The sequence below is a fragment of the Lagopus muta genome, chromosome 1, assembly GCF_023343835.1.
Source record: "Lagopus muta isolate bLagMut1 chromosome 1, bLagMut1 primary, whole genome shotgun sequence".
NCBI classification, from domain to species: Eukaryota; Metazoa; Chordata; class Aves; order Galliformes; family Phasianidae; genus Lagopus; species Lagopus muta.
The window spans coordinates 44,214,034-44,232,057 of NC_064433.1; the positions used below are offsets into that span (position 1 = coordinate 44,214,034).

At 53.2% G+C, this 18,024-nt stretch overlaps 2 protein-coding genes across 2 annotated transcripts; one reads left to right on the forward strand and one right to left on the reverse strand.

Annotated features, from left to right (window-relative positions):
• Positions 1-1,482: 1,482 nt before the first annotated feature.
• On the reverse strand, positions 1,483-10,215 carry LOC125693492 (uncharacterized). Its single transcript, XM_048945556.1, has 3 exons — positions 9,931-10,215; positions 8,874-9,193; positions 1,483-3,891 (listed from the first exon to the last, which is right to left on the reverse strand). Exons 1-3 carry the CDS (start codon positions 10,213-10,215, stop codon positions 3,513-3,515), a joined length of 984 nt encoding a protein of 327 aa, XP_048801513.1. The 3' UTR covers positions 1,483-3,512.
• Positions 10,216-10,276: 61 nt separating this feature from the next.
• Positions 10,277-15,476, forward strand: SOCS2 (suppressor of cytokine signaling 2). The gene is made up of 2 exons (XM_048933472.1): positions 10,277-10,367; positions 10,972-15,476. Exons 1-2 carry the CDS (start codon positions 10,346-10,348, stop codon positions 11,418-11,420), a joined length of 471 nt encoding a protein of 156 aa, XP_048789429.1. The 5' UTR covers positions 10,277-10,345; the 3' UTR covers positions 11,421-15,476.
• The last annotated feature ends 2,548 nt before the right edge of the window (positions 15,477-18,024 follow it).

An 18,024-nucleotide genomic window follows, 5' to 3' on the forward strand; every position in this document is an offset into this window, starting at 1 on the left:
GTCCTGACTTAGAATCATAGAATCACCGAGGTTGGAAAAGACCTCCAAGATCATCCAGTCCAACCATCCCGCTACCACCAGTATTTCATCACTAAATCACGTCCCCACTTTGATGTCAGGATTTGCTTGTTGTTTTCTATGAATACCTTACATCTTTATAAAACTGTCTTACTCCCATCCCATTTGTTATGCCATTAAAATCTTGCATTTAGTGATGGGGAAACTGACCGTGGCAACGAGTTCCATGGATTTTAGAAATTGGTTAAGAAAAAGGATTTCTGATCCAGGGGGAAGGCACACACAGTGCAAGCAAAGTGTTCGCCATACAGGGAGAATAAGAAAAATGGCCCAGCACTTCTCTTCCTAGAGCGTGTATTTGTATGTTCAAACCTACTGCAGCAAACACTCCACGTGTGTTGTGTTGGCCCTGTGGGTTAAAATTCATTGACTTTATACAGCTGTATTTGTTTAATTAAAAAAAAAAAAAAGACTTGAAATGAAGCTCAAAGAGGCCAATGGTGTCTGAAAGGCGACGTGGTGACGGTGGCTGGGGCACAGCCTGGGAAGGAGGGAGGGTGTGGGCAGCCCTGAGGCAGGTGGCAGTGGTGAGCACCCCCACACTGCTTGGCTGGTCCTGGCCCTCGAGCTGCTGGCTGTGTTGCTTCAACGTGGCTGAGGCTTTAACTCGTGACTTGAGGAAATGACCCCTTAGAAGCCCAGAGCTTCCTTAGGAGTGAAGCACACCACCTGCAGAGTGCCACTCGCGCCCAGCCAGCTCGGCCCAGCAGCAGGCAGTCAGGCTGGCCCCTCTGAGCCTGAGCACCGAGCTCAAGCTTGGGGCTAAGCACCTACACTGCTTAACCATATACCCCTCAGCCCTCTCCCAGCCTCTCCCAGCTGGACCCCATAGCAGTGAAGAGCCTGCTCCCGAGGCCAGGCCTTCTTGTGCCTCTGCCCAGAGCAACCCAAGATGGCTGCTCACCCTCAGACATTACCACGCCCCAAAACACACGTGTACCTCATGTTCACACTAGGGAAGCACCGTTCTCGGAGGCTGCAGAGCTGTTGCACCTCATTTCAGGCACTCTGAACTGAACAAAACGCAAGAAGGCATCATTCCACATCGGACCCACAGAGCACCAGAGTGCAGGGAGTGCTGCGGAGTGGGGAAGCAGGAGGAGCCCAGGAGGAGCCACATTGGCACGGCGGTAACATCAGGAATGTTCTTATCCAGAAGTACAGACATGCCCTGTGGGAGCAGGTGGCTGTTCTCACAGACAGTCCAAGCTCAGGCTCTTTGCTCCTCTTATAAACACTGTGGCACAGGCACGTCGGGATGTGTGAGAGCAACAGCTCGCATGCAGTTATTGCTCTCTCCGCACACCTTGAGTCCTCAGCATGGTCCTGCCCAGTTCACAGGTGTTCCAGTTGAGACGGCAGTAAACATCAAAGTATTTTTCTTCTGAATAAGCAAAATAAAAAATACAGTAACATAAAAAACAGCCCGGATTTAGGAACACACAGCTCTCAGCAGTCTGCATCAGAGTAAATGGAGTGAATGAAGGGTAACTAAATATCAATGCTCTGTAATCCTGGGCCTTCAGAGGATCCAAAAGTCTAATGAAATAGCTCAGGTTGAGGCATTTGGGAAAATAATGAGGCTTCTGGACAAAAATAATAATCGAACATTAATTTATTGAAATCTTCATTGAGGCATTTTAAAATAAAAAGGCTGTATTTTCATTTCAGAGCTAGTGACATTACAACAAAAGATATATCAGAGCATTAAAGAGCTCCCTTTCTTCTCAGGATGCAATAGGTTAATGCATTTAAAAATCTGCGACACTGGCAGATAAGCTTTTCCCTCTAAATTACTTGCCATTTTTCCCCCTGTTCAGCTGCTCTACATGACAAATTAACTTTGCCTGGAAGGCACTACCAGCACAGCTCCTCTCCTCACTTGGCACCCTGCTACCCCCGCAGCAGCCCCAGAAGCCAGAGCTGAGGCTGCCTCAGGAATGAAGTTGCCTCCACAGTGCATCAGAGCATGGCTGTCAGCATCAGCAATCCGTCCTGTGCGGGGATTCCAGAGCTGCAGCTGTATACTTTTGTCAGCCAGTCCAGAGGGGTTTCATTAACCTCTCCCCAGTACCTCTGTTTAAGCATGGATGGTGACTAGATTGTGAAACTTCTAGAAAAAAACTATTTTGAAGTGTTAAGTACATAAATGCAATTGAGTGGAAACAGCTGTTATTTACATACGCTGAGCACAGGATTCTGCTCCCAGATGGATAGAAAAAAACTTGCCACTACAGGAAAAAAAAATTGGAAAAATATGGATTTAGAAAAAATACATGCAATGGACCATGCTGTCAAGTTTTATAAGCTATCACAGCTCCACAGGTTTGCCACAGTGATGGGATACAGCCCATCCACTGGAGGGCTACGTGCATCCCTGCAATAGAGCTCTGCAAGGAGTGGGCATGCTGCTGGGCACAGTGAGGATGCATGGGCCATGTGTCAGCCTTGTACACAAAGGCAGAGAGCCAGGAGTCTTCACAAATAGTCTCGCAGAAAACAGCCCCCTTCTTAACCAGATTTTGCCATGGACTTCTGTAAATTCAAGATTATGTTCTAGAAGAGAAATAAAAAAATAAAAAAAAAAGAAAGAAAACAAAGCAAACTTTAGAACAATGCAAGCAGCATAGAACTGTGTAGCTAAAAGTGGTGGATGGCTGGGAATGCCCATCCCATCCCATCCTGTCCCAGCAAGCAGCTGGCCCCAGGACATGAGGTGGCTATGGCACTGTACAGAAAGGGGACACAGACCACCTTGGTACTCTCCATTGGGAATCAGGTTGGGAGCTTAGGTGGGGAGGTTTGGTTGGCTTTTCCTCGTAGGAGCTGCTGTGAGAAACAGCAAAAGCTCAGGCAGAGCGAAAGCTCAGGCACAGCAAAGCCGCTCAATTCTTGGAGCTTGCCATGGGATCCCCTCCAGGATCTGTTGTGTTCCAGGGCTGCTGTGTGTATCACTGCACACAGAACTGATGCAGGCACATGTGTGGGACATAGGTGCCACCTGTCCCACTTCAGATACAGGCCCCCAACAACCCAGCCAGCAGAGGGACATAGGGCAGCTGAATGTGTGTGACCGAGCAGAGCTGGGCCACAACAGCAGAGCTGGTTCCATCAGACACAGTGGGGCCCAAAATGCTGGGGCAAAGTGTGCCGTGCCCTAGGCGGCTCGCTGGGCCAAACTCATACCCAGAGGGATAAGCTATCAGGGGAGGGAGCTCTGAAGAGAAAGCTAAAAATAGTGTTAACATTTTGAAATATGGGACAATGGCATTCACAGTCAGAAGGGACCCAGCCCCAGACTTAACACTTTTTAAAAAGCTCTGCCTGTTTTGTAATAATCCCAGATATTTTTTCCCCTCCCCCATCCATTTACAAAAGCAGAAATAATAGCAAAAACTTCAGCAAATCTAAACCCGGTTACGCGGAGCCATCTGTTAATTCTGGTCCATGGCAGCAGAGGGCATCTGAGGATTTCGAGCCACATCTGGCACGGGGCTCAGGCAGATAGCTGAGATAGGTGCCCACGATCCGGCCTCGGTCACGGCTTGTCCCAGCCGGGGCTCCCACAGCCGGGCATCCCCAGGCTCCGCACCGCAGCGTGTGACCGAGGTGCTCCGAGCATCCTTGGGCAGCAGGCGGGCGCTGGGCAGCTCACTGAGGTTGTGCAGCGCGTGGGGCTGTGCGAGGCCATGCCCAGCCCTGCAGGCCTGCAGCCACGGGGCCTCGGGCAGGCCGTGTTCGTTGCCTGCTGTGAGCGCTCTGAAAACACGCCTGAGGTGAGCACTGCGCACAGCCCCAGACTGCACGTTGTCACTGTGTGGAAGAAGTTTAAAGTTACAGCGATGCAGTAATACCCATCTGATGCCCTGTTATTCAAGCTGCTAAGTGCAGAAGCACGTCAGGCCCGAAGCACTCTGCAGCCTCTCTCCAAAGTGTAGCAGTGGCTGAAGCCCAGGAGAAGGCTCTCCAGCTCCCTCCGTGCCTCCCAGCACTCCCAAAATGATATCCTCCTGCTGCTTCCCGTGGCAGTGCTCGCAATCACAAACACGTAATTGTAGGAATCCATCCTGGAGACCAAACAGCTCCGAGTGAGTTAAACATCCTCAGGACAAGAACTAGAGCAGTGATGTAAAATAAATCCTGCTCTGACGGGAGAGCATTTACTCAGAGCCACGTAACCCAGTTTCTGCTGCATCCCCGTTTCACTTTGCGCTCCGAACCCTCTCAGTCAGAGCCAGCCACAGCTGCACCTATTTTAATTTTCCCTCTTAGTTTCAGGGCTGCCCCTACCAACCAAGGTTCTGTACTAACGCACACAGCACCCCTGAGAGCCTCCTGCCCGCTGGGGGAAGGCAGCCGCACAGCACGGGCTGCCCCTCACGGCGCAGACACCGACCCGTCCTCGCTCAGAGCGGCCGTGTTGTTTCTGGCAGCGGCCGGGAGGAGAAGGCAACACTGCACAGCGCTCCCAGCCGCTATCTCGGTGGGCTTTAAGAAGCAAAGCCGGGGGTGCGAGTGCCGACAAACACCCGAACTTCAAAGAGCGCAAGTGTGACCAGCGGAGCCGTCGGCGTGCGGCTGGGTGCGCGGCTCTCAGCCGGGAAACAAGCTGAACAAACAGCACGGCCACGGCACCGTCTGCTACAGCCTGAACGCTACAGCTACAGCCCGTCACACTCTCCCAGCAGCAGTTTGAATGACCGCTGTCAATGCAGGGCTTGCAGCAGCCTCTTTTTCTGCCGTGCTGATGAAAGGAAGGACTAACGGAGAAGAAAACGCTGTCAGAGCACCAGTATCTGCCCGTGAAACCCTCCGTACCTCTGTGTGCGGTGTTTTCCCCATCCCAGCCGGGGACGCGGCACCTCCATGTGATGGCAGTGACCCAGCAGATGGGGCTCTGAGCACACTGCGACCCTACACATCAGGTAGGCACTGCCAGGTACTGCACCAGGTGGGCACTGCTATGGAAATTCTCTTATTTATTATTTTTTTAAAATGCTTATTGCCCTATGCCACCACGTCTTTTTTCCTTAACAAGCAAATATTTTCATGTTGTTTTGTCGTTGCTTTAAATCATAAATAATAAATTGGAGAAGCTATGAAAGTACTGCATGCAGCATGGTTCTAATTAAAGCTCCCAAGAGTGTGTGAATCTCATTCGGTGCAGCAAAGGCCTCTGTGTGCCACCAGGAGTTTCTACAGAGGAGAGGGCACACGGGGAGAGGGCAAAGGGTCCTGATGCCCCTTCCCAGGGGCCGAGATCTGTGCCTGCCATGTGCTGCATGTACAGAAAGGGCAGGGGGACCGACCAGCCCTTTCAGGGGGAAACCAGCAGGACCCAGCACTGTCTCCACAGTTTGCTTTCTGATTCTGAGCGCTGCTTTCTCTTAGGACAGCACTAGATCATAGGAATTATCCACCCACTTTTTGATGTCTCTCCTCGAGCAAATATATATTCTTAAGGAAGAAAAAGTGACTGTGTCTGAATAGATCAACATGGCAGGAAATAAGGTGGCAGCTGGTTAAGAGTAAAATTGTTTCGTATACATCATAATTGATTTCATCAAAACATTCTGTTTCTCGGGCAGCTGGGAAGAGCAGCGTGGTCCCACTTAGGGAAACGCTTGTTTTCTCTCTACTCTATTTATTATGTTTTAGGAGCTCTTTGTAACAGAAGCAAAAACCTGACTGCAGGGCGAGAAGTTCCCCAGCCCCTGCCCGCGGGGTGCACCCCATTAACTCACCCTCATTTGCTCACAGTGAGGGCTCCATGCTCCCATCTCTGTGCCTGGGGCCGGGATGTGGCAGAGCAGGGAGCTCCTGCTGCAATCTGTATGAGCCCAGCAGTGCGTGGTTGATCCCTTAGCGTGGGACACGAAGCCCCCAGCCCTTTGGCTAACGCAGGTTGAGCTGAGCACAGGGCACGCTGAGGGCAGTGGGCTTTCTGAGCAGCATCCTCGGGGAGCAGGGATGCAGCAGCAAGGAGAGGCCCCTCTGTTCTGGCCAGTGGGATAAATGAGCACGTAACTTTTGCAGCACAGCACTGCAAATTTAGCCAAATCGGCTGCACCAGGGACGGAGAACTCCCCCCGTTCCTCCTCACATCGCATTACATAAATAAAGCGGTGCGAGCTCTCCAGTGCATCTGGCACACTTTTCAGGAACAAAGTGAGAAGCATTTCTAGCAACAGCCACACTTCGCACCACTGCAAAAACACTGCTGCCTCTTCCCTCGATCATGGAAGAGATATTTGCCTCAGGGAAAAATAAGCAGGGAACCACCTCGTCCTCCCGTTCTCCCCCCCCCCTCCCCCCCCCAGCACTCGCCAACCTTTCTCTCTGGGTACATCCAGAACCAAGTGAGAAATGCGACACACGCTCCATGATTCCAGGAGCTCCCCACTCTGCTGCGGATCCGAACCTCCATCTCACACGTCTACCGACGGCCGACGCACTGCCCGACTGCACTGCTCGTGTGCGGGGGAAAAGATCTGGGAAAGGAATCGAACTTTCTCATTCCTCAGCCTCAAACCTCCGACGTTTGTGCCCTCGTCCCGGCCGGACACTGCATGCCGGGTGTTGGCAGCGGCTGTCCCGGAGCCTCACCGGCAATATATAAAGCACGCTGCCCGGGCGGCATTACCCATTTCAGATCCCTGCTTACAGACGGTCGTTTTCCTTTCGTATCAGTAACCCCGATTAGAAAATTATTGTTTATAGCACGGCAAATTAAAGCCGGATTTTGTTTACATGGAGCAAAGCAAAGCTCTCAGAGCCCGAGATTTCTGTGCCTCTCCCGTCTGCTTTTCCTCTGCATCCCATCTCTCTCCCACCACGCACTTTCTCATCCAGCAAAGCACTCGTGCAGACCGACCGAGCCCGTATTAAACGCCCTAATGCCAAAGAAGCTACAAAGTAGCTTAAAGTACTTTAATACACCGCATGTGGCCCGTAATCCCCAAAGTAATTTAATTTAATCGCCTTTTCTTCCACCACCGAATGTTTTTTTCCTCCCTGTGACCGTGCGGGAGTCTCACCCCGAGGCGGGATGGGGGTGGGGGGGCTGCGAGGAGCGGAGCCCGAGGTCCCTCCTGTCCCCCGCCCCGCCCGGGGGGATCCCACCGAGCGTCCCCGCACCGCTCCGCTCCGAGAGGGAACGCCGCGGTCACATCGCTGCCTCGGACCTTCAGCGCTGCTTTTAAACAACACTGACTTCTCGTGAAAAGTTGAACGGGACCACGTTGAGAAAAGCCCCCGCTGGAGTTTTATCGCAGCTTTTCTCGTAACAATGGCCGGAGCCGGTAGTAACGCCCGTTCATTGCATTCCGCCGTTCCCGTTCCGCCCCCGGCTCATGAATCGCGGCGCTCCACTCCGCTCTCCGGGAGCGGTTCCCGTACGGCTCCGAGCGGCCGAGAGAGCGGCGGCGGCAGGGAGGGGAGCGCCGAGAAGCGGTGCTCCTAAAAGTGCCACCGACAAATAACGCGGGGGGACGGAAGTGTGGCAAAGCGGCACAGCACAGCCCCGGCTCGGGGCGGGATGCACCGCCCCACGGGGAGCTCCTGAACGGCAAGGGGAGAGCTCCGACTGCAATGCTGTAATAATAATATAGATACCGCAGCAAAAATAAGTAGCGTCGCAAAATAGATATCACTGCAAAAATATACCTCGTAGCGGAACAATATAATCGTGAGCAAAAGCTCTGTATCTGCATATAGGGAATTATTTTAGGAAGAAGAACGGAGAATATTGCTTTCTTGTTTTTTTTAAATGTAGTTTTCTGGACGTACTGCAGCCGATGTGAAGCAGTAAGTCGGGCTCTGCACAGGCTGCCCCCCCTCCCGCCGCCTCCCCACTCGCCCACCCTCGAGCACAGCTGGGAGCGCGGCCGAGGCGGGGGACCGGAGGGGCATCGACGGCCCGCGGGCAGCGCGTACGTAGCACGGCCGCCTTTCCGAAAAGCCCAACGAGCGAAGTGCCCGCACATCGCACACACGCGGAGCCACGCCGACCACCTCGCTTAACAACCGTTATTCTTCCACACGAATCGCTTTAATTACTAAACGCACCGCTTGTGGCTAATTTTTATTATTTTATTTCTTTTCTTTTCTTTTTTTTTTTTTTTTTAAGGGAGAATGATTAACCCCAACGCTCCTCGCTCACACCCCGCAGAAGAGCTTTTAAAACTCCTGAACAGCTCGAAGCGGCTCCCCCCGATCCCGGCGTTGCCGGAGCTCAGTTCCCGGCGCAGGGACGGCGCGGCCCCCGGTTGGGGCTCAGCGGACCCCCCGCGCACCGTCGGGGCCGTCCCGGCCGCGGCCTTCTGCGCCGCGTTCCGCCGACGAAGGGTCCTATGCTCACCCCTCCCCCCCCCCACCAGACCACCACACACACACGCACTATTTGTAGATCTGATTTTGCTGTGACCGATACCGGCCTACAGCAAACCTAACGGCCCAATGCAACCCCGATTCCATCCTCTTTCAGACCCGAAAATTATCTCCTTCCCAACACCGCGGTTAATTTGAGGGCGATCCCCACCCTTCGCCAGGGACGAGCCCGGCACAGCCGCGGCCGCTGTCTCTTTGCTCCCTTTTGTTTCCCCGTCAGACCCCCCCGCACCCCGCACCGCGCGGCCGCTCCGCGGCACCGCGCCCGCACCGCCCCCCTCCCCCGCCCCCCTCCGGGTTCTCCCTGCCCCGAGGCCGCGCCCCCCCCACTCGCTCTCAGGTGCCGCGGCCGCGGAGCTCCCGCTGCCCGCCTCCCCCCCCCCCCTCCCTCCCCGGCGGGCGCTGACCTGCGGCGGCGGCGGCCTTGCGTCTCCGCGCGATCCGTGAGGCGCGGTGCGAAGCGGCGGCCCGTGCGGAGAGGGGGGTTGCGCGGCGATGCGGCGGAGCGGCGCTGCCCGGGAGCGGTGCGGCTCGGAGCGGGTCCTGTCACATGATGCGGTTCCTGGAAAGTTCCTGGAAAGCGGCCTTTGTATGGAGCCGGGCGGGGGGAGGATGCCCGCGCCTCCTCATCAAAGGCGCGCGGAGCGCTCGCTCCTGCCCGCTCCCGGGGAAGGGGGCGGGCGGGGGGTGCTTCCCCCGGAGCGCGATCCTCCTCCTCTTCTTCCTCCTCCTCCTCCTCCTCCTCCTCCTCCTCCTCCTCCTCCTCCTCCTCCTTTCGCGGCGGTAGCCGCCCGCCTCTCTGTCTGTGTCCGTCCGGCTGCGGGAGGGAGCGCGCTCCGCCGTGTGCCCGCACCGCCCGCACCGCCGCGCCCCGCCATGCCGCCGGCCCCCTGACGCTGCCGGGAGCCGAGCGAGCGCCACGCCCCGCCCGCGGGCGGCCCCGTCCCGCCGAGCCCGGGTGAGTGCCGACCCCGAGCGCCCGCCGCGGGGCCGCGCGTTCCTCGACAGCGGGCGCGGGGCGGGGGGGGGGCTCGCGACCGCTCCGTCCCCTTCGCGTCTCCTTCCCGAGGTTCCCCACCTGCGCCTGCGGCCCCGCGACACCTGCGAGTGCCGGGCGCCGCGAAGTCAGCTCCGGGAAAAGTTTCGGAGCTTCGCCGCGGGCCGTGCGGCGGGAGGGATCCACTGCGCTCTGCACCGCAGCCCCCGCAGCACCCGCCGCCCTCTCCCCGCCGGCACCGCCCGGCCCCGGCTCGGCCGCGAGGTGACAGCGGTGCAGCGGTCGCTCGCGGCTTTTCCGTCCCCGCAGCCGGGCGGACGGGAAGGCGATTTTTCTTTTTCGATATCCCAATTTAATGGAGCGGGGAAAGCGCTGCGTCCCCGCCCCCGGCGCGCCGCGACTCGCGTGTTCGGGAGCCGCCGAGCGCTGCCCCGCGCCGCTCCCAGTCCCGTTCCTCGAGGTCTCACCGTGCCCGGCGTCGCCTCAATCCGGGGCGGTCTCCGGGCGCAGACCCGCGTGAGCCCCCGATCCCCCCCACCCTCGGCGCTGCCCAGGCCGAGACCCCGCTCTCCCCGGTCCCTCTGTGAACGCGGGGCGGTCCCGAAGCGCCGCACGGAACCGCTCCGGGTGCGCCTCCCGCGGGGGCCGCCGCTATAACCGCGCTTTTCTCCGCTCACAGGCGGCGGCGGCCGCGGGGCCGGGGCCATGCCCCCGGCGCGGCGCTGAGTCCCCGACCCGCCGCCGCCCCCCATGACCCTGCGCTCCGCCGAGTCCCTGCGGAGCGCGGGGAGCGCCGGGCCGCGCTGGGGGAGCCCCGGGGCGGCGGAGGCGGCCGCGCCCGCCGCAGAGGAGTGCCGGGAGGCGGCTCAGCTGGTGGCGGCCATGGAGGAGCTGCGGCGCGCAGGTAAGCAGGGCGGCTAGGGGAGCACGGAGGTGCCGCCGGGAGCGACGGGCAGGCGCGGGGCGCTGCGCGGCGGCGGCCCCGCGGAGGCGGCTCCGAGCGCCCGAAGCGAAAGCGGCGGCAGCGCCGCGCCCCGGCGGGAGCCCGGATCGCCGGGCGGTCCGGCGACGGGGAGCGGGCAGCGGCGGCATCCCCGGAGCCGTGCCCGCCGCCCCGAGGGGTGCGCGGTGCGGGACGGGAGCGCCCCTGCGATCCGCCCTCTCGCTCCCCTCTCCCCAGGAGGAGCCGCTCGGGCATCGCGGCCACGCGGTGCGGGGCCATTCTCGCGTGTCGCCGAACGGAGCGACTCCACGGGACGCGGGTGGGGGGTCCGGGGGTCGTGCACGCACTGTCTGGCAACAGCCGCCGGCCCAAGGGGCGCGATAAAAGGAAACGCGTCGTAAGGCAAATTATTTTCTATGGCAAATAAAACTTTACGATGCCTGCAGGACTCCAGCTTGCGAGCAGCGCAAGAAGTGGGTTAGTGCAGATCTGTCGGGCAAGGAGCAGGCTGTTAAACAGACAGCCAGCAGCAAATCGATCTGTGCTTTCTCCCCTCCTTTACCAGGGTGGTACTGGGGCAACATGAGCGTTGCCGAAGCCAAGGAGAGGTTGCAGGATGCCCCCGAAGGGACTTTTTTGGTTAGGGACAGTTCGCATTCCGAGTATCTGCTGACCATCTCGGTCAAAACCTCGGCGGGACCGACCAACCTGCGCATCGAGTACCAGGACGGCAAGTTCAGGCTGGACTCCATCACCTGCGTCAGATCGAGGCTCAAGCAGTTCAACAGCGTCGTGCACTTGATCGAGTACTACGTTCTGATGTGCAAGGACAGAACCGAAACGCCTTCGAATGGGACGGTCCACCTCTACTTGAACAAACCCCTGTACACGTCAGCCCCGTCTCTGCAACACCGCTGCAGAATAACTATAAACAAATGTACGAACCAGATCTGGGAGCTGCCGTTGCCAACAAGGCTAAAAGAGTACTTGAAAGAGTACCGGTACCAGGTATAAATGTCTTTTCTAAATGCCTCTAACGTAGAGTAACTTTTAAATGCAATTCTTAAATTCAGCCAAAGAACTGAGTAACCAGTTGTACAACTCAGCGTGGAATTCACTATCAAAACAGTGGCAGTTCTGGGGAAAAGGTTTTTATTTCAGATGCCACAAAGGGAGACTTTATGTAGAATTATCCCCGCTTGCATCCCTGGGGTTGGACAAGGTGACACGCTGTCCCTGCAGGGGGAGCAGAGCCAGGAGGCTGTCTGCATGGCATTGCTTTGTCAATGGGGTAAAGTAGTACCGTGTAAGGACGGAACGCTGACTGAGCGGGATGGGGAGAGGCTGCGGAGTGTCAGAGATGTGCAGGAGTGCATGAGGAGCTCAGCTGTCTAATTCTGAGATTCATGTGGTGCCGGTGTTCGTACAATCCTGAAAGTTTAATTGGATCACACTGTGATAATCTTGCCAAAGTTATGCAACTAATCAAATCCAGTCAATAGAGTGATCATCTATCCAGTTTTTATTGAACTCTGATTTTTGTGCTTTTCTGCAAGGAAAGGTGTACTGTAAGCAGTTTTAAACCTTGTTTTTCAAAGTTCTCTAAAAGTTGATGTTAAGGAGCAAATGCCACATCTTTCATAGGAACCCAGTATGTTGCTGATTATACCAGATTGGTATCCCAGAGTCTTTGTTAACATGTTAACATCTTCCCGGTGGTGAATATATCCATGTTGTTACTATTAAGCCTCTTTTGGTTGAGGCTTTAGGACTCCACGCTGCAGAGCTGCAGCCGCTCAGTTCCGATGTCAGAACATGGATATCAGCAGATACAGCTGTCTTCTACAGTGTAGAATGTTTTCTTCAGCTTGTTTCCCAAAATATGGGGATATTTGGATTTATTTTTTTTTTTTTTTTGAGGGGAATGGTTTTTGTGGTTTTGTTTTGTTTTGTTTTTCTTCTAATTCACGAATGTAGCTCTCAGACTATTACTCAATAAAATCAATCAGATTGCACATCTATCTTCATCTCTGTATGTATGGATCTGCTACTCTTCAGGAAAGAGTGACACTAAGGACCCCTAGCATTTCCCATCTAATACCTACATAAGTGGACATGTATCAGTGACGATGAGTACCCTCGCTTTGCCTCTGTGGTGCTGCTCACAGGTACAGCTGCCTGGTGTTCAGATTACTGCCTTATAAGCTGCCTGCTGAATTCCTACAGTTAATTAAGTTGAATATTAGCATAGGACTTTGATTTGTGTATTACGGCAGTCCTCCGAATGGGAAGATGGGGCTAAGACCCTCAGTATCCTTTCCTCTCTCTAAATGTAAAGCATTTAACAGAAGAAACATTCCAATTTGGGAGTAATATGGGATCAGTGAAGAGGGAAACTAGAGCATAGATTCATTCTCATTAACAGTTTCACAGTTTTAACTCTTTTCCTAGCTTAACTTAATTAAAGCAAGAAGACTTGTGTTTGAACAAGGAGAGTTGTCAAGACTTGCTGCAGTCTAGCCCTGCCCAGGCTGAAACAGAAACAACAGAAAACAACTTTGTTTTCCCTGTGCCTTAGCTGCTCTGCAGCGCTTCTGAGCATAACTGAGTAAATAAGGGGGAACTGACCAGCTCATGGCATTGCACCCAGACGTCTCATGCCAGGCACTGCGATTCCAACAAGCACATGGGCATGGGAGACCAACAAGGCTGAGGGGATGTTCCTTGAGCACCACGAGTGCTCAGTGTGCCGTTGTTTCCTCTGTGGAAAGGTGACTTCTCTCCTTCACTCAGCTTGCATTCTCTGCCCGAATTTCATGTCGAGATGGGCTGGGGGCAGTCTTCTCCTGGAAAACAAAAAAGATTTTGTTACGTAATTTTTTTCCCCATGCCCTGCCAAGATGCAGCAGTGCTGGAAGGTTTCCACCCTCTGCGTCCCACCCCAGCAGAACTGTGGCACCGCAGGGACGTATCACCGCGACCTGCCTGCCCTGTCCTTGTCACCTGGCTGACTGGCACCTGTCATCTCAGCACGACGAGCAACTGCTGTGGTCAGCAGAAACACTTTTCATTCCAGTAAATGTGCATTTTTTACAGCTCTTGCCTAACCCTAACGCAGAGTTGAGGTGGCTGCTGTGTGGAATAAGCAGCACCTGTCAGGGTGAGGAGATGCCCTGGCCCACTGCCATGCTCACTGCCCGTTCATGGGCACACGCCGCCAAGATGGCGCCCGCCACGGCACTGTGGGACTCGGTGTGAGCACGGTGCATTCAGCACCCTTACAACGGGTTCCCTCCGGACAGCCCCTGGCTTAGCGATCTGAAACAGAGAGCAGCTGAGAGAGGCTAGTGAGGTATGGGGAACAGTGGGGGGCAGCTGGAAGGGCCTGGTGCCCGCTGCCAGCCGTGGAAGCCTGCCAGGCCCTGCCCTGTCCTGCCCAACGATGCCAGGCTGAGGCATGAGAGGGCAGAGGCTGTGCAGCCCTCGGGTGTTCGGCACCGCTCCACAAGGCACACGGGCTGAGGGTGAGGGGTGAAGAGGGGGAAAGGTGGCGACGGTCATAATTAAGCGGCAGAGGTCCCCATGCTGCACAGTCACATTGCTAAACGCGCAGCACCCTGACAGGTACTTCCTCTCCTCAGTATTGGATGCTGGGAGGAGGGAGCAGGGTCTGCAGCAGCGCTGTGCTGGAAGCAATGAACAATATTTTGAACAGACTGGAGGGGGAACTAGACCTCTTTGTATGAGAGCAGAGCTCTTGTCCTCATTAGGATGCCAGCCCTAGGGCTGATGCACTCACACAGCTAAACTTTGCTTGGCTTGCTGCAAGCTCTTCTCCATCCTAGTGCAGCACAGGGGAAGGACTTGCTCTGGAATAATAAAATACAAAGATAGCACGTGATTCAGATCACAGTGGTGAAAAAATCTTGCATGAAGACTCCTTGATTTTTCAGGCACGATCATTTGCCCAAACATTTTAAAGAAAGACCCATTGCTTCTTAAATTTAGTATTACTTTAACTGCTGGCCCTTCAGATCCCCAAAATGACTTCTAACTGACAAATGTCAACCTGAATTGCAACCACGGAGTGTTTGGTGAAGGCAGTCTCACAGATTTAACACCTCTGAGTCGACCAAAAATCATCATCAGGACTTTAATCACAAGTTTCTTTTCCTCTCATTTTTCATTTTTCAGTCTTGAGGCTCCAGATTTTTCAGCCTGCGCCTGAATATTAGTCTCAGAAAATGCCTTTGCTTTGATAAATGAAAGGTGAGAAACCCACGACTGTAAAAGTAAATTGTAAAAGCTAATTTTTATTTTTACTTTTTTGTGAGATGGATGGTGAAAGTAGAATTGTGCCGGGATATAGCTGAGCGCTAACGCCAACACAAATGTGAGATACGGTTCCATTTCAGCTGTTCGGGCATTCCTCTGCCACCAGCGTTAGCACCAGAGACAGAAAATGGTTCAGTACAGGATGGGTGGGCAGAGTGGGAGTATAACCAAACAGCTGCATTCATTGCATTCTAATTGATTTTATTTCCCTCTGATCTCATCAGCATCATCCTAATTGCAATTTATGTAACCACGTTCTAGATGTACAGTATGTAATTGTTGGTGAGCAGGAGAACGGTGCACTGGAATATGAGGTGGGAGTTGTTTATTTTTAATCTCAGAACAATCTGCCACTTGCACCTCGCTATAAGCTGTGGAGTTTTGAAATCTAAAACCCTCACTGAATTTCACCCCCTTAAGAAAAAAAAAAATCTAATTACAATAGGAAAGACAGTGCTGTGTAGCTGCATGAATTTGTATATGTTGGTATATGTTACCTCTTGTGTCTTCGGAAAGTGTTTCTCTGGAGAAATGATCTTGTTGCAGAGTGTAGAAAAGCTTTATTTACTCACATATTCTATTCTATTCAAGAGTTTTTCCTTGTATTCCTGGTACAATTCCTATGGATTTTTGCTTGTCGGGCAGTGTATTGCTTTGTTCTTCACCCAAAGCACACGATGGGTATGGGTGGAGATGTGGGTGTTGTGTCTGACAGTCATTTGAAATAAAGTAAAACAAAACCTCAGCCGACTTTGCTATTACTGAAATAAATCTGTGTGTCGTACTGACTGCTGGAGGAAATAACGGGTCGAGGGGCTCTGAAACTTGTATTACTGGTTCTCAGGGATTGTAAGGAACTTCTCTGTCAGAGGGGCAATTAAACAACTACAGAAATACGGGAAACTTGTAGCAGATAAAAAAATGAAATTTCCAAATAAAATAACTAGGACGTTACTTAAAAGATGCAGCTACTTATGGCTGCGCACAAAAGCGTGGGGGATGACAAGCTCACTCAGCACAGCCCCTGGAAACTGCTTCCTCAGTGCTAACTTCAATACGACTGAGAATGCCTGGAAACAGCATTTCACCGACACATCCCTTCAGATCACCCAGACCTGAGCTCACTTCACAACGCCATGGCGATTTGCCACGGTGTTGCTCAAACGGGCTAATTTCCACAAAGGGCTGAAGATCAGCCAAAGGAGTGAGAAGGCGGCGTCGCTGTTAGCGGGGCTGGAAAGGTCATCGGTGCCAAACACCCTCAAGACGGAGGGCAGCTGCATTCTCGGTAAGGCACAGCACGCGGGGAGCCGCTGAGAGCTGCTCTGCTCATTGCACAGGGAATGACCCGCCTGGTGTCCGAGGAGGGATGGCTTCACTGTGGCAGGGACAGCAGGGAAGGACACGGCACGGCCGGCACAGCTGCAGGGCTATGGGAAAGGTGCATCGGGGGAGCCTCAAAGTCAAGGGAGGGGGGGACAAATATCTGCACACAACTGTGAACTGCACACCAAGTCTGTCAGAAAACTGAACTTCGGGAAAAAAAAATCAGCTTACAGCAAAACCAGTCTGTCCTGGTCCCAGGGTTGCCAAGGGGATGAGGGATTAACCATGTTTATTCATCAGGTGTCTATATGGGTTGGAAGTAGCCAGTTCTTCTGAGAAAGTCTATGGGAATGTAAAAACATAGCACCGCAATTATGGTGCTTAATCTCCTTGATAAACTGGATTTTATTCTACTTAAATCCCACTGAAAGAAGGACTGCACCTGTTTTGTTTTTTTATAGTTACTCTTTTTGTTTTTTTTGTTGTTGTTGTTTTCCTCAGAGTTGGAGCTGCTAAAACTATCCAGGGACTGAAACATCAAAATGATATCATTATTTTTCATGGCACAAAGGAGGAAAAAAAGTGCAGGAGCAAAACCTCCTTAAACTAGCATAAGAACTAAGCTGGGTTTTACCAGGAAGGAGTTCAAATGGATAGGACTGGGGACAAGTTCTGTGCTGTGTGCTGTACAGAACAAAATACATGAAAAAATCCCCCAATTAAATGTGCCTGTCTTTTAATTGCTCTTTCATTGGCAGGCAGGGTTTATGTAAGTGAATCCTTTTGTTTTCAGACAAATTGTTACATAATTGATGTTTCATAGCCGAAGACTGTAATTCGGTGCTCTGTCAGCTAACAAATGGTAAAGGCAGAGAAACGGTAAATGTGGGAAAGATTTAAAGCCCTGAGCAAATTCTTCTTTCTACTTTCCTGGAGTTATTATTTATCAGACTTTAGATCGGGCTCAATAACAAGAAATAAACTAGAAACAGCTGTGGGATGGACATTTCAAAGCTCTAACCTCACTTTTCAAAATGCTTTGTTAAAATTTAATTGTGCCTCTTTAGGCTGCGGTCCCAAAACAGGATTCGTTCAGCTCAGCCTCTGTCCCCACACCCAGCCTGTCTCAGTGGGAATGCCCCAGCCGGAGGGCTTCCTCCGGACACCTCTGTCACTCGTCTGCCAGTTGCTTCTCTCTTACCTACCGTGCTGCTCACTGACACAAGGCAGAGGAAGCTGTGGCTCAGCTGTGGTTGTTCGTGGAACTTTTTTGCTGCCACATTTTCTTTTCAGAAAAGCAATATTAAATGTAACCGAGCCCTTACTAGCTGCAGTTTCCATATCTGTAGGGCAGGAGATCGACTTCATATTTCCTAGTTTTTTAGTGTGGGTGAAAAATAGCTTATTTTTCAATTAGCATTTACTCTACAACAATGGTGATCTGCCCGAGCAGCTGCTTTGCTCTGCAGAGAGCAGAAAATAAGTAGGGGAAGTGTGCTGCTTGTCTGCCTCCATTGCAGTGCCAGGGCATCGCAGCTCCTCTGTGAGCTGAGTGCTACACACAGAAGCACTGCGAGGAGATAGCAGCTTCTGGAAATCATCAGTTTCTTCTGAGTCCCTCGTTGGCAGATGCAGTGCCCACTCGAGGCTGCTGAGCCAGCGCCCTGCAGCCATGAACCACACAGGTTTCATTTTGCAAAAGAACAAAATCGAGCCTGAGGACTGTGAATTGAAGGGTATTTTTTATTGGAGAACAGGACATATGGAAGAAGTATAAGCACAGCTCCAGCTAGGCTACCTGCAAAAACTTTCCATGAGTCATTACCAGCTCCTGAAAAACTTAACCTGAAAGCAAGAGCCTTTAAAAAGAGATGCACTGTATGTGAGTTTGTGCAGCTCAAAGCCCGAGAAAGGAACTGAAGATGACAAAAATCAGTGGTTATTCTCCTCCCAAATA

What these genes read in the sequence shown, in the direction of transcription:
- SOCS2 (XM_048933472.1), top strand. Translation starts at nt 10,346, where the DNA reads ATGGAGGAGCTGCGGCGCGCAG. An exon ending in GGAGGAGCTGCGGCGCGCAG is followed by an intron (nt 10,368 to 10,971) that starts GTAAGCAGGGCG and finishes CTCCTTTACCAG; the next exon opens with GGTGGTACTGGGGCAACATG.
- LOC125693492 (XM_048945556.1), bottom strand. Translation starts at nt 10,215, where the DNA reads ATGGGGGGCGGCGGCGGGTCGGGGACTCAGCGCCGCGCCGGGGGCATG. An exon ending in TTGAGGCGACGCCGGGCACG is followed by an intron (nt 9,194 to 9,930) that starts GTGAGACCTCGA and finishes GAGGAGGAGGAG; the next exon opens with GAGGAAGAAGAGGAGGAGGA. An exon ending in CAAGGCCGCCGCCGCCGCAG is followed by an intron (nt 3,892 to 8,873) that starts GTCAGCGCCCGC and finishes TCTTCCACACAG; the next exon opens with TGACAACGTGCAGTCTGGGG.